Source organism: Poromitra crassiceps (assembly GCF_964638095.1).
Source record: "Poromitra crassiceps genome assembly, chromosome: 22".
NCBI lineage: Eukaryota > Metazoa > Chordata > Actinopteri > Beryciformes > Melamphaidae > Poromitra > Poromitra crassiceps.
In genome coordinates, this window is record NC_139647.1 from 6,400,931 (window position 1) to 6,428,812 (window position 27,882).

General features: G+C 44.2%; 1 protein-coding gene across 3 annotated transcripts; it reads right to left on the minus strand.

The window, feature by feature from the left end:
- Nucleotides 1-8,318: 8,318 nt before the first annotated feature.
- Nucleotides 8,319-27,812, minus strand: tspan14 (tetraspanin 14). Of its 3 annotated transcripts, XM_083658374.1 has the most exons (10): nt 27,676-27,812; nt 24,521-24,607; nt 22,638-22,688; nt 19,519-19,665; nt 18,961-18,976; nt 18,761-18,915; nt 17,580-17,705; nt 15,426-15,476; nt 13,051-13,164; nt 8,319-11,640 (listed from the first exon to the last, which is right to left on the minus strand). In XM_083658374.1, the coding sequence occupies exons 2-10, from the start codon at nt 24,599-24,601 to the stop codon at nt 11,572-11,574; spliced, it is 810 nt and encodes a 269-aa protein (XP_083514500.1). In that variant the 5' UTR covers nt 24,602-24,607; nt 27,676-27,812; the 3' UTR covers nt 8,319-11,571. The 3 variants fall into 3 exon arrangements, with proteins under 3 accessions (XP_083514500.1, XP_083514501.1, XP_083514499.1); XM_083658375.1 differs by lacking the exon at nt 18,961-18,976 and having other exon boundaries at nt 18,761-18,931; nt 24,572-24,607; XM_083658373.1 differs by lacking the exon at nt 18,961-18,976 and having other exon boundaries at nt 18,761-18,931.
- Nucleotides 27,813-27,882: the final 70 nt, after the last annotated feature.

A 27,882-nucleotide genomic window follows, 5' to 3' on the forward strand; every position in this document is an offset into this window, starting at 1 on the left:
TCTGACATGTTGTGCCCTACCTACCGACTCTGACATGCTGTGCCCTACCTACTGACTCTGACATGTTGTGCCCTACCTACCGACTCTGACATGTTGTGCCCTACCTACCGACTCTGACATGCTGTGCCCTACCTACCGACTCTGACATGTTGTGCCCTACCTACCGACTCTGACATGTTGTGCCCTACCTACCGACTCTGACATGCTGTGCCCTACCTACCGACTCTGACATGTTGTGCCCTACCTACCGACTCTGACATGCTGTGCCCTACCTACCGACTCTGACATGTTGTGCCCTACCTACCGACTCTGACATGCTGTGCCCTACCTACCGACTCTGACATGCTGTGCCCTACCTACCGACTCTGACATGCTGTGCCCTACCTACCGACTCTGACATGTTGTGCCCTACCTACCGACTCTGACATGTTGTGCCCTACCTACCGACTCTGACATGCTGTGCCCTACCTAACGACTCTGACATGTTGTGCCCTACCTACCGACTCTGACATGCTGTGCCCTACCTAACGACTCTGACATGTTGTGCCCTACCTACCGACTCTGACATGTTGTGCCCTACCTACCGACTCTGACATGCTGTGCCCTACCTACCGACTCTGACATGCTGTGCCCTACCTACCGACTCTGACATGCTGTGCCCTACCTACCGACTCTGACATGTTGTGCCCTACCTACCGACTCTGACATGCTGTGCCCTACCTACCGACTCTGACATGTTGTGCCCTACCTACCGACTCTGACATGTTGTGCCCTACCTAACGACTCTGACATGCTGTGCCCTACCTACCGACTCTGACATGTTGTGCCCTACCTACCGACTCTGACATGCTGTGCCCCACCTACCGACTCTGACATGCTGTGCCCTACCTACCGACTCTGACATGTTGTGCCCCACCTACCGACTCTGACATGCTGTGCCCTACCTACCGACTCTGACATGTTGTGCCCTACCTACCGACTCTGACATGCTGTGCCCTACCTACCGACTCTGACATGTTGTGCCCTACCTACCGACTCTGACATGCTGTGCCCTACCTACCGACTCTGACATGTTGTGCCCTACCTACCGACTCTGACATGCTGTGCCCTACCTACCGACTCTGACATGTTGTGCCCTACCTACCGACTCTGACATGTTGTGCCCTACCTACCGACTCTGACATGTTGTGCCCTACCTACCGACTCTGACATGTTGTGCCCTACCTACCGACTCTGACATGCTGTGCCCAACAACAACAACAACAACAACAACAACAACAGAACAATATCACAACACCAAGCACTTTGTTCTTCCACACACACATCTTTTCCCAGCGGCTCGCCCGCCCCGCCCCACCTCGCCTCGGTCACAAGTGCACTTTATCTTGTGGGACAATAGTCGTCTTGTGCCCGGCAAGTGTTGTCTGGCACCATCAGCTCCATGTGGGCTATGATGCGTGTGAGGTATGGACCAAATGACCAGCTGCTCACTGTCATATGACTGATCAGCTGCTTACTACACTGTAATATGAATGATCAGCTGCTTACTACACTGTAATATGAATGACCAGCTGCTTACTACACTGTGATATGAATGATCAGCTGCTTACCACACTGTAATATGAATGATCAGCTGCTTACTACACTGTAATATGAATGACCAGCTGCTCACTGTCATATGACTGATCAGCTGCTTACTACACTGTAATATGAATGACCAGCTGCTTACCACACTGTAATATGAATGACCAGCTGCTTACCACACTGTAATATGAATGATCAGCTGCTTACTACACTGTAATATGAATGACCAGCTGCTTACTACACTGTAATATGAATGACCAGCTGCTTACTACACTGTAATATGAATGACCAGCTGCTTACTACACTGTAATATGAATGACCAGCTGCTTACCACACTGTAATATGAATGATCAGCTGCTTACTACACTGTAATATGAATGACCAGCTGCTTACTACACTGTAATATGAATGACCAGCTGCTTACTACACTGTAATATGAATGACCAGCTGCTTACTACACTGTAATATGAATGACCAGCTGCTTACCACACTGTAATATGAATGACCAGCTGCTTACCACACTGTAATATGAATGATCAGCTGCTTACTACACTGTAATATGAATGACCAGCTGCTTACTACACTGTAATATGAATGACCAGCTGCTTACTACACTGTAATATGAATGACCAGCTGCTTACTACACTGTAATATGAATGACCAGCTGCTTACCACACTGTAATATGAATGACCAGCTGCTTACTAAACTGTAATATGAATGACCAGCTGCTTACTACACTGTAATATGAATGACCAGCTGCTTACTACACTGTAATATGAATGACCAGCTGCTTACTACACTGTAATATGAATGACCAGCTGCTTACCACACTGTAATATGAATGACCAGCTGCTTACCACACTGTAATATGAATGATCAGCTGCTTACTACACTGTAATATGAATGACCAGCTGCTTACTACACTGTAATATGAATGACCAGCTGCTTACTACACTGTAATATGAATGACCAGCTGCTTACTACACTGTAATATGAATGACCAGCTGCTTACCACACTGTAATATGAATGATCAGCTGCTTACTACACTGTAATATGAATGACCAGCTGCTTACTACACTGTAATATGAATGACCAGCTGCTTACTACACTGTAATATGAATGACCAGCTGCTTACTACACTGTAATATGAATGACCAGCTGCTTACCACACTGTAATATGAATGACCAGCTGCTTACCACACTGTAATATGAATGATCAGCTGCTTACTACACTGTAATATGAATGACCAGCTGCTTACTACACTGTAATATGAATGACCAGCTGCTTACTACACTGTAATATGAATGACCAGCTGCTTACTACACTGTAATATGAATGACCAGCTGCTTACCACACTGTAATATGAATGACCAGCTGCTTACTAAACTGTAATATGAATGACCAGCTGCTTACTACACTGTAATATGAATGACCAGCTGCTTACTACACTGTAATATGAATGACCAGCTGCTTACTACACTGTAATATGAATGACCAGCTGCTTACTACACTGTAATATGAATGACCAGCTGCTTACTACACTGTAATATGAATGATCAGCTGCTTATTACACTGTAATATGAATGACCAGCTGCTTACCACACTGTAATATGAATGAACAGCTGCTTACTACACTGTAATATGAATGACCAGCTGCTTACCACACTGTAATATGAATGAACAGCTGCTTACTACACTGTAATATGAATGAACAGCTGCTTACTACACTGTAATATGAATGACCAGCTGCTTACCACACTGTAATATGAATGATCAGCTGCTTACTACACTGTAATATGAATGAACAGCTGCTTACTACACTGTAATATGAATGACCAGCTGCTTACCACACTGTAATATGAATGATCAGCTGCTTACTACACTGTAATATGAATGACCAGCTGCTTACTACACTGTAATATGAATGATCAGCTGCTTACCACACTATAATATGAATGATCAGCTGCTTACTACACTGTAATATGAAAGATCAGCTGCTTACCACACTGTAATATGAATGATCAGCTGCTTACTACACTGTAATATGAATGACCAGCTGCGTACTACACTGTAATATGAATGATCAGCTGCTTACTACACTGTAATATGAAAGATCAGCTGCTTACCACACTGTAATATGAATGATCAGCTGCTTACTACACTGTAATATGAATGACCAGCTGCTTACTACACTGTAATATGAATGACCAGCTGCTTACTACACTGTAATATGAATGACCAGCTGCTTACTACACTGTAATATGAATGACCAGCTGCTCCCTGTAATATGAATGGCACTCGGCTTGGGGTGCTCAAAGTGCAAAAAACAAAACAAAACAAAAACATTTGAAAAACTCAACAGCAATGTCTCTTTCCAGAAATCATGACCTGGTTACTCAAGATAATCCACATTCCTGCCATCCAGTTCCATTGTATTTGAGAGAAGGTAGACTTCTCTATGGCCGTCGGCAGATATCTTTAAAGCTCTGCAACTCACACCAAAACTATGTTTTAAAATACATACTACAGCATGCGCTAGGACGCGTCATCAGTGATGTTATCTGCGGTCGTAAGGTGTTTTGGGTCTCTCACCCTCGCCCAGTAGACCCAGCCGAGGCCAATTAAGACCCCGACTCGCGTCCCAGAAGCCGCTCACGGATCAGCCTTCCTACTCTGTCTGCAGCGTTGCCCGCGGAAGGGTCGTACACCCCTATCCGCTGCAATAGAGCTAGTGCTACACCGCAGTATTGGCCCTTCGGTGCATGGAGGATCTAGGCCCTGTGGGTAACTCCCGGCCGCGCTCCTCCTTCGTCTCACCAGACCCTCACGGGGGCAAAGGCAATCCAGAGGCAGAGAGGATGCCTCAAGGACGCCTCAAGAGGGCCTGTGCACTGCACGTCATTGTCAAACAATCTAGAATGCATAAATAGCACTACAGGCATGAGGGGAAAAAAATATTTTTGATTTTGGGGTGAATTGTCCCTTTAAGTACATAGTGCAAATGCAAGAAGAAGAAAAATATCCAAGTTTCAGTTTCAATGTGACAGATGAAAAATTCCTCAAATCCATCATGTGACAGCAGGCACAGCTGTGCCTGCTGCAGCCCACGTGAACAGGTGAAGTGCATGATGGGTGCAGGGACACTTTGTGTGATGTGGAGGTCAGCTCTCCTCGCGTCGCGTCTCTCTGTAATATGCATAGAAAGCAGCCAGTATGACCCGCTGCCTGAGGGCCGAGCGTCGCCCCTGCCAGGGTGTGCGTGCGGGGAGCCTGGCTGTGACCGGGCACACACATGGCTGGCTGTGGTGAGAGTGGTGCACTGCCTCTCCTCTCCTCTCTGTGCCTGGGTGAGCACTGGGTAATGAAGCATGGCAGAGGAGAGGAGAGGAGAGGAGTGTGTCTGCAGGGTAGGCCCTCCCGTTCCTATGCAACCGGGGCAATGCGATGGGTAGGTGACTGCTCCTATTCTGCTTTCTTGTCATGCTGCTGTCTGTGCCACACTTCTCTTCCGCTCACTCTCTGGTCAGTTGTCCTCTTCTCCCTCGCTTCATCCTCCCTCCCCTGCTGGCTGCTGCGACGCATTCAAAAATCATGCTGTCCAGTATAGAGCCTGACCCATACTGGATTTTTGGGGCCGATGCCATTAGAGAGTAAAAACAAATACAATATTGATCGTCCGATATTCTCTCTCTCTCTATATATATAGATATATCTATATCTATATATAGGATATATATATCTATATCTATATCTATATATATATCCTTTTGCGGTAGTTTTTGTTGTTCAAACCAAAAGTTTCAAATATATTTAGAAACAGGAGAGACCGCATAACATTTCACAAAATTGCCGATTTAAAGAAGAAAAAAAATTCAATGTTTTTTTTTTTTTTTTGGTCCGACTGAAATGTTCTCTGGTCTCTCCTGATAAATATAGCTGAACCGTTTGGTTTGACCAAGTAAAACTATTTTTATAAGCATTTAACGAAATGTCTATGGGAAAATATATAACGGAAGAAATGGCCCGTTCCTTTATCGCAAAATAACTGGGATGTGGAGGCTAAATGACGTCACATCCGTTTTGTTAGCGTTCCATTTGCAAAAAACTGGAGCTGGGAAGTTCACTGTTCACTTGTCAGATCCAGTCGCTAGCCAGGCTAGCCATTGTTAGCAATAACAGTTGATTGATACGCATTTTGCGTATACAAACACTGCAGCCTCATGTCCACACAGATAGAAGTTAGGCATGCTGTGTGTCCAGCTGATTTAATGAGACACAAACAAGACAGAAGTGCTAATAAACATTCACTACGATTATAACTATTGTTGTTGCGCGGAGCAGCCATCTTGGATTTTTGAGGTCGAGGCAGCTGAGGCTGTACGAGTTTGGAATGGGAAATACCAGCTCTGGTGATGTCACCGTCCCAGCTCATGACCTTTGAACCGTAAGATTACCAGTTCCCAGTTATAAAGGAATGCACGAAAAATCTCTGGTACAGTGCTGAAGCAGGAAGTGACGTTCACTTTTCCTCTCAATACTCGTCCCATTGGCTCATTGGCTAACGGAGCATGGGCGCCTGGCCAATCCCGGCGCTTGACTGCTGCGTAGGCGGCCGCAGGGCGTGGTTTGCCGAAAACCGTGGTGGGTTCCGTAATAACGCGTCGTATCCAGTTGGAGGTCAGGCTGTTTCCTGTGGGCAACAAGTGTGGATCTATTCTTAGCTGATGGCCTTGGCTTCAGCGCTTCCTGCTCCTTCTCCTCATAGGTTGGAAAGGAGAAGGTGTGATGTCCTCCTGCCAGGTCTGACTGTGTTGGCGTAGCCTGGCTCCAGCTGTAGAGACGTTGGGGCCCATCAGCCATCTGTCCCTGACCGGCACACTCAGGCTGGGTCCCCTGAGGAGGGAGCGAGGGGGCGGGGCCGGGATGAGGTGGGATGTGGGGAATCAGCTTTGTGTTGCCATAAAGCTGCTTTAGCTCTCTCCTAGCAACGGCCTCCCACTTCCTTGGTTTTGGGCGGCATGGTCCTCTCTTGGTCGGTGTGCGCGGCCCCACTCGCTCACTCTCTCTCTCTCTGTGTCCTATTTATGGTAATGAGCCATCTGCCCTCTCAGTAACAGCCGCCCAAACAGGGGCGAGGCTGGGAGGGGGGTGTCTCTGACAGACAGGAGTCCGAGACAAAGACGCTTCTCCTGTTGTCTGTCTCTGTCCCGGACGGTACATGCCTTCAGTCAGGGACAGAGCTCCAGAGTGATCCTCCTGACATAATGCTCCTCTGTGTTTTCACAGGAGCATGTTATGTAAAGGGAGGAGGTTATTTGAAGTAAGAGCTTAAACATGGCTCCCTGTGTGTGTGTGTGTGTGTGTGTGTGTGTGTGTGTGTGTGCGTGCGCGTGCATGCGTGTGAGAGAAAGAGGGAGGGAGAGGGGGAGAGAGACTGCTACCACCTGCAGGTCACTGCAGGTCACTACAGTAAGTTGTTCAACACAAAGAGCAATTGTAAGATCAGCGGCTGGGATGTCCCCTCCCCAATCACTCTCCCTCTCTCTCTCTCTCTCACACACACACACACACACACACACACACACACACACACACACACACACACACACACACACACACACACACACACACACACACACACACACACTGTGTGTGTGTGTGTGTGGGGGGGGGGGGGGGGGGGGGGTCCTTCTGCCTGGGGCAACATTTAGCCCAATCATTTTTTCATCAGAAGGCAGATGAAGATGAGGTCAGCTGGTGCATCTATTCAAGATGAACTGTCTAAATGTTGACAGCAATTTTACTGGCTGAGTTCATCTAGATCTGGGTACTAAGATGTAGGCTACATGCATAGTGCACAACAGTATGATACATCTAAATATATATATTTTCTTTAATAAACAGTTGGTTTGTCAGTTACCAGCAATTGGCAAAGGCAGTTCCATTATATAAAACAAGTGAGAATGTTAGATAGCTAAAGAATTAACTGTGGATCAAACCACAATTGACAGGGACTTTTGATACAAATCATGACACCGATGGGACCCACGATGGGCAAATTGTTTTGTGCAACACAACGTCCAAGACAATGCTCTCAACAAATGACTTTTGATTCCTGCCTTGGTAAGGTCAATGACCACTAACCTCGACAGACAGACAGACGGACAGACAGACAGACAGACAGACAGACAGACAGACAGACCCACTGATGGGTCAAGAGAGCAACAAGCACAGATGGCCCTACTATACTTCTGGGCCTGCAATTGGTGGCCCCCTGCAGGCACCAGGACATGGAACAATACATTATGAAGGGAAACAGAAAATATGAATACTGTAGACATGTAGACCGCCCGGAGTACAGTCCAGCTGGAGTTGGCCCTGGCACTGAATCAGTCGTGATGACGCTGCCATCTAAAGGCATTTGGAGGGTATTTTTTGTTGTGACTCATTTTGGTAGTTAATTATTATTATTATTTATTAATTAGTTAATTAGTCACATTGGAAACAAAATATTTTTCGATACTCTTCCTTTTTCCATAGTTCTCCAGACCTGGAAAATACTCAAATCAAAAATCAAATATACTTTTCCATACTTGCAAATAGGTTCTATTTGTTCATTTTGAATTATAAGCTAATTATATGCCAGGGATGGAGGGAGGCAGTGGGCAGCAATCTGCTTGGCTGGCCTCTCTGGACTCAACACAGCAGACCAACAGTTTTTATTTGCGTTTTATTGCATATAAAAAGCTTGACAGATATAAAATTCACCTTTACAAAATGTTTTGTCAAACAGAACAATTCTATTTACACACTATTTACCTTCTGATAAAAACACTTTTCACAGCAGAACAAACATTTGGTACATCTAGAAAATACACCCTTAGAAAAAATAATCAAAGCCGGCAAAGGACCATGGGTCGGATTCTAATGTGGGAAGGACCATGCCTCTGTGGTACGTGCTCTACCAGGTGAGGCACCAGGATGCCCCTCGTAAGTCACATCCCCCCCCCCGATTTTCTCCCCAAATGTACTTGGACAATTTCCCCCCCTGCTACCCCTCTGCCGATCTGGGGAGACCTCAGACTAGCACCATGCTTCCTCCGACGCATGCGCAGTTGCCAGCCACTTCTTTTCACCTGACAGGGAGCTTCACCGGCAGGACGTACCACGTGAGAGGATCACGCTATCCGGCTTCGATTGATCGGGATTGATCGGACGATCTGGCTTCCCACCCGCAGACACCAGCCAATCGTGTCTTTGTGAGCGGTTCAAGGTTTTTAGCTCACAATTGGAGCCAATGACTTCCGGGTCGACGGCTAAAAAAGATACACGGGAAGTCGGGAATGAAAGGGAGTAGAGCAAAGGCATTGCTGATGTTGTTATTTACATAGAATTTGTTGACGGTAAAAAATGCATTAAAAACACCGGCCATAAGACTGAATTAAATCTATCAGACATAGAGAGCTGCTGTTGGACAGACCACTCACTCTGTAAAGGGAATGTGATGATGAGTAAACTCCAACCACTCCCTCCAGGATTTTGCCGAGTTTATTTGTGATTCTTGCGATCAAAATCCTTGCTTTTGCAGCAATTTGAGTTTTATGTGTTGTTTTTTTGTTTGTTTGGTTTTTTTTTTGTTGCAGTAAGATAAAATTGTAGAAACGGGAAAAATTGCAAGTTGCAAAATCGCAATTTCCTGGAGGGACTGTCCAATACTTTCTCTGAGCTTCACTCAGACTTAAAGCTAACAGTCTGACTGGTTTTTCTAGTGGACCAGTAAATCCAGAAAGCCGACCGGCTCCTGTTAACCGCTTCCCACATTCCATTGTCCCATTGACCATCACATCAGATGATGAGTAGAAATTCACATCGATTCACATTCACATATAGAAGATGTGAGAAGAAAGGCAACAGGAAGACTGCAGTTTGTACAGAGAAGGTCCAGAAGATCTCTGCAGCCACAACAAGGCACATCCGATCTGATCAGGAGGACCAAAGACAAGCTAATGATAGAGTGTTTCTGTAGACAACCCAGAAGTTCGCGTCACCTGGTTCCCTCCTCTGGAAGTCAATGTTTTTTTTGTATGGGGATTTTTGGTTAAATGCTTGAAATAAGGTCTGTGGTTAACAACAGTTTATGAAACTGAGACCTGTTCAGACAGCAAGATAATGTTGGACCACCTTTATGATTTTTGAATCACGCTCTCTGATCTCAATTACGCTTCAAAAATGATCAAAGCGGTCCTCATTTGTGAAGTAGAGCTGCAACATTAATCAATTAGTCGGTCAACGGAAAATTAATCCACAACTATTTTGATAATGGATTAATCGCTTTGAGTAATTCGTTAAGGGGGGGGGGGGAATCTAAATTCTCTGATTCCAGCTTCTAAAATGTGAATATTTTCTAGTTTCTCTACTCCTTTATGACAGTAAACTGAATATATTTGGGTTGTGGACAAAACAAGCCACTGAATGACATTTTCCACCATTTTATAGACCAATCGACTAATCAATTAATCGAGAAAATAATCGACAAATTAATCGATAATGAAAATAATTGTTAGTTGAAGCCAGGGTAGGAAATTAGTGGGGGCTTGGGGCAAAATGCGCGTAAAAAAAACTAAAATTGCCTCTGGAATTGGGATGACGGGGTTTTTTAATTGCCCCAGTAAAATAATAGATAACTTTCTGTATTTTAACATGACTGTATTTGCAAAGCGTGACTCGAAAGTGGCATCCATACCTACACAAGCCCCGCCCTCTCCTCCTCCTAAAATTATTTACCTCAGTGACAGGTAGCGCAAGCTAGTTTATCAGCTAACATTAAAGGAGAAATCAGTTTTATTAATGTTTTTTTTACATGTCGCCCTGTTGTGAGACACATCCGGGGACTTGGAGGGCGAGTTGAAAGCTCAGATGGCAATCCATAGCATGGTAAACACAGCTAATCTGATTTCAAGAATACCGACGATGGATTTGAATTCGATAGCCGCCCGTATTTATTTGAGCTGGAATAACGTCATATGGAATACAAACTGAGGAGTGGGGGAACGGGAGCTTCTGTGACGGATAGCAGAGTGATAGGGTGAAGTTAATACGGTGTTCCTTTTCTCATTGTCTCTATATCATAGACTCTACAATATAATAAAGATATGAGTCACTGCGTGACTACACATGCCCCTATTTCCTCTGTTCCAGCCGTTTCACATCGCGTAAATATCTTTATACAGAGTACTTTTGAGGAAGTTATTTTCTGGGTGAGCAGGATAACATAAACTAAGCTGAAAATAAGGTCCAAATTGTCCTCAATTCTCCTTTAACTTAAGAACATGGAGCATTGTTCAATACGCAAACCTGCTGAAACAGATGGAAATGAAATAGACGCAGTGGCTGAGGCAAAGGGCTAAAACAGCTCTCAAAGAGTCTACTGTTGTGGGTTGTTGGATGGACTGGATAGCGATACCTGTACCATCAGTCTACATGTTGTTTGAAAAGTTTTTGTCAAGTACATTACATAACATGACAGACAGTGTTGTTGAGATGAAAGGAAATGAGGAGTTTTAACTGTGATTGTTTATGAACTTTTAGAAATAAAATAAGCCTGGATAAGAGTCCTTGAATATTGGTCTGTCATGCAACATACAATAACGAAGGTATTTCGCAACATTTGATAAAATTGCCCTGGAAATTAACCAAAATGTCCCGAAACATATTTTACAACGGCAAAAAAAGGCCCTTGTAAAAAAAAAGTTATTTCCTACCCTGGCTGCAGCCCTATTTATCTCACTGAACAAAACCTCTAAAGTATCATAACCTGTTGTTAACCACACCCCTTATTTCAGGTATCTAGCCAAAAAGCAATTCTAAAAACCCATTGATTTTGAGACGAGGGAACCAGGTGATGCGAACTTCTGGGTTGGCCTACAGAAAGAGTTCATCCCTGCAGCATTCTATGGAGATGGTCCACAGATTCCTTCAGCCTCTTCAGTAGTAATTCAACTTGACCTTCTCAATGTCTCCAATTAACGTCCTGGCCAGGTAGATCCCAACCATCTGTACAGAGGAGAGAAACCATAGACTGTGTAAAGATATGGACATAGCCTCCGTGATGTTACCCATTGGTTTGTGGACTCTCATTTGAAGCCTCCAGTTTGGCATTTTCACTGTCGTCGCCTGCTATTGGTCCGTGATCAGCGATCACTGGACCTGTCAATCACGATAATGAAACATGTTGGTTCAGCTGGTTGCATGAAATCAAACCGGTTTAAGCTCGTACACCGGACCGGCAAAACTGGAAATGGACCCATGCCTAAGGCCCACCGAGTCCCACAAAAATAGATTTGAAGGCCACGTAGCGTCCAAGTCCAAGTGGTTAAAATGTAATTTTTCATTTCTGCTCGATTTTAAGCTTAATGAACACAGATCTAATGTTTGTACAGAATTTATCCCATCTGTCCATTAAACTGAAATGCTCCAGGATACATCATGTCCGCCAATTTTTTCTAACAAATCATTTTGTGCTCAGTTAAAAAAATAAGCTGTTGTAAAAACAGGTGACGTCAGACATAATAATGGTCTGACAGACAGATGATACAGTTTCCTATAATGAGAATGAGAGAATAAGAATGAGAAGTGTCCGTGTGTGTGTGAGCAGAATTTTGTCCGGCCACAGCTATGCCGTTTTACGTGCGATCGGGCTGAAACTTTCAGGGGGTGTAAAGAGCACCCGTGCGGGTGACCTGATGGAGCCGTATTTTTTAATTAGGTGATTGTCCTAATTACCTAATGATGTGATGTCATCAGTGATGTCATCCTTCTTGGCTGAGGATAAGTTCAGTGATGATGTCATCAGTGATGATGTCATCAGTGATGTCATAGAGCAGGCGAGGCGGCGTAGCTGCATATCCGACGCACAGTGGGCGAGCTTAGGAATATGCGTGCTCGATTGATAGTATACAGTAAATAGCTAGTGTTGGCTAGCTGTTCGCTACGTTAGTTACATTAGACCACTGAATGACCAATTTGATATAACTGTTAACCAGTTCGAGTTATGCTCTTTCCATAAAGCCCACCAGCTTTGATATCTGTTGGCCGGTTTGATAATAAGCAATATTGTGGCTTCTAAACGTTTTTACTGAGATGTGGGGAAATATGGCCGCATACTGCTTCAGTTATTTCCGTTGTGGGCGCAGACAAATACGTTTAATATAAAATATAAATATATTATATATTTAATATAAATATATTATATATATATATATATAATATTAATATAAAAATAAGTTTAATCAAGGCAAGAGGTAAAGTTGTTCTGTGTGTGTGTGTGTGTGTGTGTGTGTGTGTGTGTGTGTGTGTGTGTAACACACTACTCACTACACAGCATGTGCTCATGTGTGTTTGACATGGAACACCAAAAATTACACAGGTAGAAAAAGTGACTGCAGGGGGCCTTTAAGCAGTTACCTGTAGTAGAGATATGACAATGAAGACGATGGCCAGCGTGTACAGGTTTCTAGGTAGCCAGTCCTCCAGAGCCGCCATGCAGCCTTTGGTGTAGATGAAGTTCTCCCACTGACTCTGTAACACAGAGACGTTCTGTTAAGACAGACCTCTCACTCTGTAACACAGAGACGTTCTGTTAAGACAGACCTCTCACTCTGTAACACAGAGACGTTCTGTTAAGACAGACCTCTCACTCTGTAACACAGAGACGTTCTGTTAAGACAGACCTCTCACTCTGTAACAGAGACATTCTGTTAAGACAGACCTCTCACTCTGTAACACAGAGACGTTCTGTTAAGACAGACCTCTCACTCTGTAACACACAGACATGTTATGTTAAAGACAGACCTCTCACTCTGTAACAGACAGAGCTACTGTTACACACAGACTCACTCTGTAACAGACAGAGATATTATGTTACAGACAGACCATTCACTCCGTAACACACACAGAAATGTGCTGTTACAGACAGACCACTGACTCTATAACACAAATCAAGATTAGATTACTAGACATCTTTATTATTTGATGATTTGACGACATCAATATGCAATGCACAAGATTATGGAAATGTCTCTTCCAAGCTGGGTGGTTAGGTACGTTAGGTACGTGTTTGACCCAGGGAGGAAGCCTGATGTCTGCAAAAACAGCTCTTCTGCTGCAGAGTATATTGGGTTAAAGGGATACGCCGTATGCGCACACATGCAGTGTTTTTTGGGACCGTGAGCTATAGTTCAAAGTTCAAAGCTATTGTGGGTGTGAAAGTGGTTTCCACCCTGTTTGGTGATCCTCAGGTTGTGGAAAATAATAATGAGGCCTATGTGAAATTATTATGAAACCAGAATTGCTCAACCAGTTTGTTTTGGGAAAATATGGACAATTTGATACTATGTCAAACCGATGGGTCATTCCACTTGGGGATGGGCTATTAATCAAATGTCTTAATGTTCTAAATGTCCTCAATGTGTTTTGAGAAACATTGTTACTGGTTAAAGTCAGGGTGACCTTGGCTCATGTACAACAACTGATGGGGCTGCGTTCCCCCTTGTTCCTGGTAAACACATTCCACGAGTTTGTTGTGGCTATAGTATATAAGTGACAAACCGCACCACGTAAGAGTGTTCTTCCTTCCCCATTCTGATGGACCTGTCAAGCAGTTGAGAAGCTACCAATAAAAATATCAGCAACTCCAAAAGAAGTCTTCATATCACTTTCTTATTTGTTTGTTTCATTTAGTTGCATGCGTTTTCGAGAAAAGACTTAAGATAGGCCGTGTTAGGAATTTGTTAATACCCCGACACTATGAACGTGAACTAGTTCATTTTAATCTGCGTGAGCTGAACTTTGAGCTAGCTCTTGTCAAGTGTGAGCTCGCACAACGCTGCAACATTCGCCTGCATGCGCGCCTCAGGCAAACGAGGAAGTAACTTTGGTTTCAGAAGCGCTCTCATTGCCTCATCTGGTTAGTTCTCGTTATGTATTTACTTCGAAAATGACCGTTTCCCATAACTTTGGATTATTATTTACAACAACAATGTTACAATGCTGCAATTTCACTTAGCAGATGCTTTTATCCAAAGCGACGTACATCTGAGCTTTATACAACACAAGCAATGATCTAGTCAGAAGACAACAACATGAGTGAGTGCCATGAGGCTAAGCTTGAGTCCGAATGGACCTAGGGGCCACCAGGCAGTGCACAGAGTGCATAGGATTTATTTTATGTTTTAATATCATTCATGCAATTAACATTCATCTACATCTATTATCCATTTTTCATCAATCCCTTTCATCATTCATGCCCATCAAGTGTGAAGGTATTTGTGAGAAGAGCTGCAGGGTCTTGAGTGTCTTCTTAAAGATAGAGAGAGACTCAGCAGATCGGATGGAGTTTGGTAAGTCGTTCCACCAACGGGGAACTACAGAGGAGAAGAATCTATCTAGTGACTAAAGGTCTCATTATAGTCGAGCGACGCTCCGCAAGGCAGACCTCCGCAGATCACGTGTGCACTCCGCGCTGGGGCCCATGCTTTTATAGTCAGAACGGCAGCCAAGTGATCAGCATGTTACATCGTACTGTGATAATAGTGAGAACAGCCCATGAAAAGTCACAATGAATCGCTATTATGTGCAGTACTGAGTGCAGTTTCACTCTCAAATGACCGTACATCAGCACATGAATAGAATCGCCAAACTTGTTTTTACTGAAGTGGATAGGGTTTATAATAAATAATAAAATAATAAATATAATATAAATAAATAAATATAAATATAATAATAAATAAAATAAATGATGGTGTCTCCCTTCAAAGTTTAATTTAAAGAGCTAAACTCACCTTTATTTTGCCTCTGACATCATAGCCACACTGTGTGTTTACCACCGAGTCCTGTGGAAGCAGAAAACACAATATTTCAATGAACAATCTTTAGATGCTTTCAGAAACAACCTGATCCAAAGAGAAAGTCTGCAACTTACTGGGAGAGAACCTGAACCTGCATCAATGGGCCATCGAAAAATCGATGCCTCGCCCGTAGCTCGGGTGCTGTGTGGCCTCGCCTGCCCTATTGGCGTGTGTGTGGGTTGCTCACTAAATGTTATTGCATTAGTGATGTCACAATGCCTCCTTGTGTGTGCCCCACTGATGACATCATCAGTGTGTGTGTGTGTGCCCCCCTATGACATGAGCGTGGTGACATCGCCTTTCTGAGACATGTCACATGAGCAGCTCATTGTCCACCGAAAACCTTCCAAACCCTCCAAACCCTCCAACCCTTTTCTTCTTATGGACATGGACACTTCAAGACGACCCCCAGGTTACAGATTCGCTTAGGATGACATGATAGGACTCAATCACACTCAGTCTTTGCTCTTTCTCCAATTCATTTGAACATAATCAATATGTTCAAATGGGTTGTAGAGCAAATAATAATAATAATAAATCAGACTTATATAGCGCTTTTCTAAATACTCAAAGGCGCTTTACATGAAAACAATTAACCATATAACAAACATACACAGATACAGAACAAATACAGATAGAAAGGTTACAGTGTGAAGGAGGATGGTGGAGGTGGAAGTCAGATTTGAAAAGGTGGGATTTGAGTTGTTCTTTTAAAGAAGTGAGTGTGTCAGAGTTTCGGATGTTAAGGGTCAGAGAATTCCAGAGGTTTGGGGCAGCGATGGCAAATGCTCTGTCCCCCAAGGTGCGGTACTTGGTCTTGGTGATGGGGGTGAGACGGTTGGCATCAGCAGATCGGAGTGGGGGAGTAGCAAAGGAGGAGATCTGTCAGGTATGGGTGGGGGGGGGTGAGATTATTGAGAGCTTTCTAAGTGATGTGGAGGATTTTGAAATGGATTTGGTGCTGTATTGGAAGCCAGTGGAGGTGTTGGAGGATGGGTGTGAAATGTTTCTGTCTCTGTCTCTGTCTCTGTCTCTGTTTTCTGTCTCTAAGACAGCAGATTATTAGTCGCTGTTATCAAACAGCAACTCAAAATGAACTGATACTCTGGACCCTGACTTTAGACAGCAGATATGGAAGCGTGGTCACAGTAGTAACTTACAGCAGGGTCAGTGAAGCGTGGTCACAGTAGTAACTTACAGAAGCGTGGTCACAGTAGTAACTTACAGCAGGGTCAGTGAAGCGTGGTCACAGTAGTAACTTACAGCAGGGTCAGTGAAGCGTGGTCACAGTAGTAACTTACAGCAGGGTCAGTGAAGCGTGGTCACAGTAGTAACTTACAGAAGCGTGCTCACAGTAGTAACTTACAGCAGGGTCAGTGAAGCGTGGTCACAGTAGTAACTTACAGAAGCGTGCTCACAGTAGTAACTTACAGCAGGGTCAGTGAAGCGTGCTCACAGTAGTAACTTACAGCAGGGTCAGTGAAGCGTGCTCACAGTAGTAACTTACAGCAGGGTCAGTGAAGCGTGGTCACAGTAGTAACTTACAGCAGGGTCAGTGAAGCGTGGTCACAGTAGTAACTTACAGAAGCGTGCTCACAGTAGTAACTTACAGCAGGGTCAGTGAAGCGTGGTCACAGTAGTAACTTACAGAAGCGTGCTCACAGTAGTAACTTACAGCAGGGTCAGTGAAGCGTGCTCACAGTAGTAACTTACAGCAGGGTCAGTGAAGCGTGGTCACAGTAGTAACTTACAGAAGCGTGCTCACAGTAGTAACTTACAGCAGGGTCAGTGAAGCGTGCTCACAGTAGTAACTTACAGCAGGGTCAGTGAAGCGTGGTCACAGTAGTGACTTACAGCAGGGTCAGTGAAGCGTGCTCACACTCACAGTAGTAACTTACAGCAGGGTCAGTGAAGCGTGGTCACAGTAGTAACTTACAGCAGGGTCAGTGAAGCGTGGTCACAGTAGTAACTTACAGCAGGGTCAGTGAAGCGTGGTCACAGTAGTAACTTACAGCAGGGTCAGTGAAGCGTGGTCACAGTAGTAACTTACAGCAGGGTCAGTGAAGCGTGGTCACAGTAGTAACTTACAGCAGGGTCAGTGAAGCAGCAGGAGAAGGGGACTCCACACTTCTCTCTGCTGCGATGGGTTCCATTGCAGCTGAAGTAGACATTCTGGTTCCAGTCCGCAGGGTCCTGGGCTCCACAGCAATGGTTCTACAGAGACAAGAGGAGAGTCTGCCTTAACTAAGTCTGGCTTTACTAAAACTGGTTCTACAGAGACAAGAGGAGAGTTTGGCTTAACTACGTCCGTCTTAACTAAGTCTAACAAGGTCTTCCTATATGCTAACTAAGCAAGCGTTAACTAAATTCAGACTCAGAGTGACCGAGACAAATGAGCCCAGCAAAACTATTTTGAAGTATTCCAAACATAGTCCAAAGTATTCGGAATAGGTTACGTAACTTGTATTCTAATGTGGGGTGGAGCCGGACACAGAGCATGTGAGACGTGCTCCTCCGTCGCTCTGTTGTTTTGTGACAAATGTCACTTATAAATAGCCGTTGAGTAATATTTGTGGACACAGGGAAACTCACGTATGTTCATTTATCAGTTTGGCACACTTTATTTTATTGCAAATCGGCGATGGCTGACCCAGAGCCATGTAGATAGAAGAGTCCCGACATCTCCATTCACTCCAACGGACCAGTTTTTTACTCTCAAGAGTTCCAGGAAGTAAGGTCCTGGATTAAGCAGCACTGGCGAGTTGCAGCAAAATAGACAGTTTGTGTTGTACTCTGAAAGGGTTTTTTTCTCCCTTGAATCAAATTGCACATTATCAGCTTTATTTTAGCATGCAAAAGTAGCGCAAGGCCCCTTCCTGGCTGTTCATTGGCTAATGAGTCTCGCATTTTGGTCCTCCGCTGACGCCACTCTCTCTCTAGAGCAGTGGTGCCCAATTTGGGGCCCGCGGGCCACTCTTTTTTTATATATATATATAATATATATATATATATATATAGTATTCTAATGGAATACGTTACAAAATGTAACGTATTCTAATGGAATATGTTACAAAATACATTTTAGGGCATGTATTCAGTATTATGTAGTGGAATATATTTTAAAAGTAACCTTTTAAAAGTAAATACATTTTAGGGCATGTATTCAGTATTCTGCAGTGGAACAAATTTCAAAAGTAACCCTCCCAACACTGTGTGTGTGTGTGTGTGTTGCACGCACGTGTGCACACAAACACACGCACACTAGTTACCAGTCTCTGTAGAGAGTCTATGAGGTTCTGGAGGTCGATGTCATCTCTGTAGGCTTTGATGTTGGCCAGGAAGAAGTCGTTGATCCACTCTCTGAGCTGATTCTGAAACACCACAGCTAGCACTGCTGCTCCAAGCTCCAGAAAGAAGATCAGGCCTATCACTCCAGAGAACTACACGGAAAACACAAAGAAGATCAGACCTATCACACCAGAGAACTACCGTACACAGAAAACACAAAGAAGATCAGACCTATCACACCAGAGAACTACACACAGAAAACACAAAGAAGATCAGACCTATCACACCAGAGAACTACACACAGAAAACACAAAGAAGATCAGACCTATCACACCAGAGAACTACACAGAAAACACAAAGAAGATCAGACCTATCACACCAGAGAACTACACACAGAAAACACAAAGAAGATCAGACCTATCACACCAGAGAACTACACAGAAAACACAAAGAAGATCAGACCTATCACACCAGAGAACTACACAGAAAACACAAAGAAGATCAGACCTATCACACCAGAGAACTACACACAGAAAACACAAAGAAGATCAGACCTATCACACCAGAGAACTACACACAGAAAACACAAAGAAGATCAGACCTATCACACCAGAGAACTACACACAGGAGCACCGACCGGGGCCGCAGGGGGGAAATTGGCCAAGTACAATTGGGGAGAAAATGGGAAGGGGAATTATGAAAAAAATGCATAAAACAAAAACAATTGACATCTTCTTACAAACTTGAGCAGGCAGATGTTCTCTCTCAGAGCTCCGACACAGCCGGCGAAGCCCAATGTGAAGGTGATTGCTCCCACGAGGAGCACCAGCCACACCGGGTCGAAACCATGCAGCCGGGTCACCTGGGTCAGGTCCAGCAGAATGCCCTAAAGACAAGGTATATGGAGAAATTCTCAAGTTAAATTCAATACTTTTTAACTTAAGACCTATTTATTATTTTAAGACGCCACTTTCATCACATCAGCAATAGGGGTGTAAATCCAAAGTTTAATCACGAGACGATATTATATAGATTCTTTGGACAACGATCCGATATTTGCTGATATCACTAGGGATGGGCACCGAAACCCGGTACCGAGCGGGCCGCGCGGCTGAATTTGGAAATACCGGAGGATCAATAAGCTTTCACATTAACGGTTCTCTTATCGGTACTGGAGAAATTAAGAAAATTGCTCACTGATCAGTACTTTCCCACTCCCTCTCTCGCTCTCTCTCACCGAGGCAGCTGCTGCACACTCTGTGCTGCACGGAGTAAAGTTTACAACTCGGACTCAGTTCCTATTTCTTATTTCGGGAATTTCAGAATGACACAGTCCTTTTGACATAGAGAAAAAAGTAACCCCATTCTGTGGGGTGTGAGCATGGGAGCGTGGGGGTTCTGTGAGCATGTGCACACTGTGCATGCTGCAGGATCCACGGCACGACGAGAGAGAGACAGAGAGAGACTGAAGGAAACGGGGTGGGAGAGAGACAGTCTAGCCGTTTTCACACATGCGCTTTATACCGGGAAATGACCAGAAAGCGTTGTAATGCCTTCATGTGTGAAAGTTGTTTTCCGGTATAAGCGCGACCGCGTCATCGCGGACATTTCACCAGTTCAGAGGTTGTCAGAAGAGCGGTATGTCTGCTTCATGTGTGGGCGTGCAGATTTCCCCCCTCCCCTCTCTGCTCGAGAGAGGCCAGTCCTTCAGTCCTCCGCACTTCGCAGCAGCCCGACACAGGACAAACACAGCGAAAATTGCAAGCCGCCCAACGCTTGTATGTAGAGAAAGCAAATGCACAAAGCGAAATGTGGAAGTATTTTTCTTACGTTGCTGACAGCGAAGGCAAGCCCGGACACATCAAACGAAGCCAGTCTGTAAAAAGTGCTTCAATGTGACGCAGGTGAACGGATAAACATCGAACCAGCCAGGCTATTTCTCTCAGACACGGATCCCAACGTCTTCAAAGATTTCAGTTCAAAGACTGGTCAGCGAATGTGAAGGATACAACATACATGCCCTCAAGTCAAACGAGTGTGATTTATTGTGTGACAAGCGAACTTATTTCACCATCAGAGTTTTGCCGACCCCCAAAATAAGGACGATTCCCCATCCAGTGCACATGTCACTCCCCACCCGCTCCGCAGTGCCGCCCCGCCCCCCAAAATACAGGCTATTTGACGACTATATTCACACATGTGAGCGCTCAGGTGTGAAGGGAAATTCCGGGAAATGGCCGATATTGATTTACAGGCAATGTTCCGGTACGCATGTGTGAAAACGGCTAGAGAGAGACTGAACGAAGCGCGCGCGCGCGCGCGCGCGGGGGGGGGGGTATGTATGGCGTGTGTGGGATAGACAAAAACAGAGGCGCAGAGAGAGCGTGTGTGTGTATCTATGCTGAGTGAAGGAGGGAGGGAGAGAGAGGAGTTAAGTCATTTTAGGTGCGCATAGTTAATTGTCTGGAGTGCATCTGATCGGCCCGCTTTGATCGGCTATTTTTTTTGAGAACTCCGATTAAAGCCGAAAGAGCCAATATCGGCCGATCGCTATCGGTCTTCGATCGATGGGAGCACTCCTATTAATGAGGCCTTTGATCTGTTGTGTTTTCTTGAATGTGTTGTGTGCCGGTTCTCCCGTCACAGTCGCACTGAATATATCACAGCTTTCTTTTAGATAGTAGTATTGTTGTAATTCTAAGTGTGGTTTCTCTGTCTGGATGATGAAGTTTCTACTATGTCATTTATATACAGTAGCTCTATTTTTTGAGCTAATTGCTGTGTCACTTCACACCTTCTTCCGTGTGGTGAAGACCAGTGAGGTTGAAACGAGTTGCGTTTTGTTCCCGTTTATCAATGAAGATGTACATTGTTTGTTTAACTGTTGCAGTAGACATGTACTTTACTTCGTAATTAAAACTTGCTCCATATATCCAAGAAGCTCCTTTTTCTCTTTATTTGTATACTTTTGGTTACTGCTGAGCTTTCTTGTGCCACATTTTGTATTTTTCCTTAAGCTAAATTTAAAGAAATTCCATGATGGCATTCCTGAGATATCGCATTAACAAGCGTGAAACAGGCGGTCGTGAGGTCACAGTGACCTTGAACGTTGACCACCAAAATTGTATCAGTTCATCCTCGAGTCCAAGTGGATGTTTCAGCTAAATTTTAAGAAATTCCCTCAAGGTTTTCTGATATCGTGTTAACGAGCATGAAAATGGCGGTCGTGAGATCATAGTGACCTTGAACTTTGACCTTTTTTGACCTTTCCAAATGAACGTTTGAGCCAAATTTGAAAGAACTAGGAATCTCATGTGCTGCATACGCTCGATTGCTAGGGTGGAGACTCTGGAGATGATGCGCCATGGCTGCAGTTATGGAAATCACCCGCCCCCCGCTGGCTCCCAAAACCGTGACTAACAGGCAGATACCGCCCACCCACCTAGGCACCACTGTGCAACTGGGCGTCATTGGCTCATACTACATCACAGTTGCTCGAGTGACATCACTGATCACATCACAATTGTGACAGAACTTTGCCAATTTTTAACTAAGAAGATTCCGTCACGACGTTCCTGAGATATCAACAAGCTTGAAAATGGTGGTTGTTGTGAGGTCACAGTTACCTTGAACCAAAATCTAATCAGTTCATCCTTGAGTCCAAATGAACGTTTGAGGCAAATTGGAAGAAATTCCGTCTAGGTGTTCCTGAGATATCTCGTTAAGGAACATCGGACGGACGGATGTACGGAACCCGAAACCACAATGTCTCCAGCATAACACATAGAAATATGTCTAAATAATTGACATTTAGAAGGAAGCCATAACAATATGCTTTTCCTCTGTGTGTGCGCTCACCTTCTCACTCCATGCCCAGAAGCCGATTGCAATGAAGGCTGCTCCAGCCAGCTGCAATCAAAGAGACACCAGAGTTTAGACGGCTCCAATAAAGCCTTTGGTATTATATAATGTTGTGCAAAATGTTGGATTTAAACTCTCTGGGTAAGTATTGAGTTTAGTGTATTGTTCTCTAAATAATTCGCGCTGCATTAATATAGGCTAGCACTTGTGTCTGCGTGTCCCTTTTTTGAGTGAATAGCCTATGCGACTGTTGCCAAGCTCTCTCCATGGATAATCTATCTCCAACATATATTTTAGCCACATTGATTCCTGACGTATCCTCTATTTTCTTACTTGACATGGTGATAAATGACTACAATATTATTATAGACTCGATTTATATGGCTAAAATACCGAACAGACAGATGCGTGACATGACTGTAAATTCAGTTTAATTTATCGTTATCGTTGTCTAGGGGCGGACTGGATCAACACTCGCACACCGAAACATGGAAAGTTACACAGGCTGGATTTGTCAGAGTAGAGAGGGAGTACACTTACTCAGCTAGTAGGCCGCTTCTGGTCTGGGAGCGTCTTCTCCCAGACCAGGAGCTAGCTCTGCTCTGCTGGTTGTGCATGAGGAATCCACGATTGCCTCCTGCCATCAGGTGGGTCCAGAAGTGGACCAAAAATAAAAATCTATAAAACAGTGCTCCACTATTCTCCTAATATGAGCTGGTAACACGCGGTCCTCCGTGAAGATCTTCCATGGACGTGCTGAGAGCTCCTGCACGCCTAGATGGCGGTCATTTTATAGACATTTCTGGCCACCCCGAAATAGACACAAGGGCACCACCACCTGCTGTCACAATTCTACACCACACATCTCTTATCACAGACAAGTCCAGCCATTTCTCAATATAAATTAATATTATGATATCTATACGTGAAGAGCTAAGGCTGAACCGTCACAGATGCTAGACCTGCCCATCACAGTGCCTATGTGACAGCTGAACCTCCATGGAATACCCGGAAAAACAGAGGACACGCTGCAGAACCGAACGCCGCTGTGTTTCTGGCGATTGTCTGACGTAAATAAGATCAATAAGGTGTTTTCGGGTTGTCCCTGGGCTGCAAACTCATTTCAAGTATGCAAATCGAAGTGGTTTCTGACGAGAATAATGTTTACGATAGTGCGAGACGGCTCAACCCCATGACAGAGCCCCTCTCTCGGCCATGGGAGAGTAGGAACTCCGCTGCTCGTGCTCCGCGCGCTGGAGCTTAACCCATTGATACCTGATGCAGCATTTGCATGTATATCCCTCATTTGTGTGTGTATCCCTTTAAGACCGGTCTTAAAGGGATACACACACAAATGCTGCATCAGGTATCAATGGGTTAATCGGCACATGCCTGTGCGTTCCAGAATGCTCAGCTGGGTGGAGTGTGCCTCCAACTCGGACTGATAACAAACTTCATCATTTGAGCCTATTCAGTTAAGATATTAATAATGTAATGACACATCTAGCGGGAAACATAGGGGTTGTCCTACAACCCAGGTTTTACGAGTGAGAATGAGGATTCTCACACAATGCCAAGCTGCACCTCGCAGCGAAACTACTGGATAATATCCATTTTCTCCGAAAATTGACCACTATAAAACCACCCATTACGCCTGAAGGCGTCTTGGCAACACTGGCTATAACGCGGCAACCCACTCCGCCCCCATGACCGCCACGTCAGGTCCGCGACGGCTAATCGCTAATGAGGGTCGGTTGTCGGTAAAAAAAAAAATATTTTCGACATCCCTAAGTTGGAAGGTTTTGGTGCATTTTGCTTGCCAGGGTTTTAAACGTTAGTTGGGTTAGATAATGTTAAGTTGGTATTAGTTAACACGTTACCCAGAAGACAATGTTGTAGCTGAACATGAGGTATTTGTAGCAGCAGCTGACCTCCGCGCTCTCATAGCGATAGTAATGCATCTTCACCTAAAGAGAGAAAAACACTGTCCGTTAGGGATGGGCGATATGGCAATAAAATAATATCACCATATTTCAGGGTATTTCTGCCCTAACTGTATTCTTGACAATATGACAAAATGCTGAAAAATGTTATTAATTTCAAGGACATACAATTGCAACAACATGCGTTAGTTTTATGTCAGCATAAACATAAGTTTGCCTTCAAATATTCAAATATGCCTTCAAATATTAACGTGGTCTGTTGTACATGCAAGTTAGTAACCACACCACTTCCACACTACTGAAGTGAAGCCACTCTCCTTTTTGTTATCTCCTCCCCCATGGAGCCGCTTTCAGCCATGCTTGTTGCTGTGCGTACGTCACACCGTTACACTGCGTAACAGTGTGACGTCGTCATTACATCAAGGTGGAATATTGTACCCCTATTTACACTGCCCCCTTGTGGGTTAAGTATAAAAAGCTAGCCTCCTCAAACTTGAGCTCGCTTACAATGATTGTATGAGGGTATAGCTGAAAAAAACCAGGTTGAGTAGTGCAAGTGAAATGTTTTGTAATGCAGGTGTCAGCACTTTTCAGTAAATGTTATGCTATGCGTCAGTTAGATTTCATGTTGTTGATGATGATTATGATGATGATGATGATGAGGCAATGACGACGATGACGATGATGATATGTAATGGAACACTGCTGTTGATTTTGAAGAAGGCCGGACGGCCGAAACGTCATCATTAAAGCATGCATATGGAGCCAGAGTGTGCGACACTTTCTTTCATTTAAAATGTAATGGAACACACAACACAGCTTAAGAATTTCACACGTGTTGTACATTGAGAGTGACAATAAACATCTCGTATCTTGTAGCTATCTTGCATTGGGACCGGTAAGCTTTTCCTTCCAAGTTTAATGATCTCTTCATTCACAGAGTACTAGCCAACAAATGATATTATGTGTACTGTAGCTCTCACAAGCATATTGTACTCCTTTCTGTCTACTTCTGTCCAATATTTGGAGCTGTTACTCCAGAAATTGGCTGTTATTTACTTGGGAAGGTCTCTCACTCATATCGTTGTGAATGGCATTTTTACCTGTGGCTTGTTGAAATATAATCCGCACATATATTTGTATCCGATTAATCGAAGAAGTAATCGAAAGATTAATCGATTATCAAAATACTTGTGACTTCACTTCTTCAAACACCACTGCTAACCCTACCCTGAACAAATACATGTTATTGTTATTGTTGGGCTCGCTTTAACAGCAAACAGGATGTTTGATCTGAGCTTTTGTTCACAGGAAATCAGTTTATCTTCTTCACACAGGAAGCTACCAGGAAGCTACAGTTAATATGAACTGTGAGCTCAACAAGCTAGTAGGCTCGTTTGAGCCTACAAGTCGAACACCCCCGACAGCACACTCACTGCTGCTTTTCTTCTTCTACAGTTTTGTTTAACAGTGGTTTGTAAACAAATTAAAACATGCATTAGCGCCACCCACACTCACTGCTCGAATTACCCAGCCCTCCCCTCTCTCTTTCAACAAGTAAAGCCTGATGAAGGATAATAAAATCCAAAAGATAGCTACTGGGCTTATTGATAAAAAAAATAATTGTATAGACCCCCAGGGGCTTAAAATCAGAGAGGGGCCACCTCACCTAAGGGCAGTTCAGAATCTTCAGATTACTTATTTTTATTTTAATGTAGGCATTGCAGGTGGTATTTATGTAAAATATGGAGTGACAGCTTGGAATAGATATAAAATTGAAGTTTAAACTTTCTACACTTCACTGTGGTTTGTGATGCACCTGTGTTGAACCAATGGGCGCCTCGCTCCAAATCTGCGCCCGCCTCGCTCTCACGAGAGTCCCGTGGCTCACGCAGTCGGAGCAAGTCAGATAACTTTTCCAACCATCATGCAATGGGGCAAGCAAGGCGCTGGTGGAATCTGCACAGAACTTGCTCATCTCAAACGAGCCTATTGTCTGCGCCCGACTGCACAGCTCAGAGGATGATGAAAAACGCATCAAGCTGAGCACCCATTGGTTCAACACAGGTGAGGTGCATCACAAACCCACATAGCCCCATAACGTGACCTTGCTGCTGTACTCCGTATATTATAATAATATACTTGTACAGCAGTCAGGGTCACACAGCCTTCTTATAGGCAATAAGGGGGAAAGGCTGTTCAAAAAACTGTCCTACCCGGCTCTGATGTCCGATTGCAGATCTGAAGATATGATAGTCCTCCTACTGAAGCCAGTAATTTAGCCGGTGCTGTTAAAATGATACTGCTGCGTGAAACAACCGTTTAGAAGCAGTCTTTCCACAGCCTGTGCCGTATTGAGGACAGGAGAAGCTTCCTAGTGCCGACAAGAACCTTGGGAGTTTGAGTATAGACGGTTTTCACGGAATGGTCAGTCCTGCACTTGAATGTTTTTTTTTCTTTTATGTCCATAGCAAACACTGCAACAGGAAGTGGGCAGGGGGTCAATTTAGAATGTTTTTGTTGTCAAGTTAAAACCGTCTACATCTATTCCAAGCTGTCACTCCATATTTTACATAAATACCACCTGTAATGCCTAAATAAAAATAAAAATAAGTACTCTGAAGGGCTGCGTCTTTGAGCAGTGAGTGTGGGTGGCGCTAATGCATGTTTTAATTGGTTTACAAACCGCTGTTAAACAAAACTGTAGAAGAAGTAAAGCAGCAGTGAGTGTGCAGTCTGGGGTGTTCCGCCCGACTGCGCTCGGCTGCTCTCGTCTGCTTTCTAGGCGAGGCGGCAGTCAACTTAAACGAGCCTAATGAGTTGACCCACTTTAATTAACTCAACACATTACACTTTACACTGAGCAGAGTTAGCGCCAGCTCTTAAGGAAGGAGAGGAAACAGCTACCAGTTAGTTAACAGACAGCTAACTACAGCTAGCGTACTTTAAAACTGTTATGTTGTAGCCTAGCAGAAAGTAGCTAACACATGCTAATAGTAATATACTGCGCCTAAACAAATGGCTCGGTTAGCCAGCTAGCGTTAGCACCGTTAGCTAAATAACTAACTTACTTAACAGTCACACAGACTCACCTCGTGTGACTTTCCTCTGAGCCACACAGCAGAAAACAAACGAACAGCTAACGCCAACTATGTGTTTTCTTTACAAACAAAATCAACTTCAACCAGAGACAATTAATATAGACACCCCAACTTCCTGCATCGGTGCCACAGACAGCTCCGGCGAGAAGCCAGCCCCTCACTGCAGTGTGGAGCTCAACGTGGGCGTAGTCCAACTAC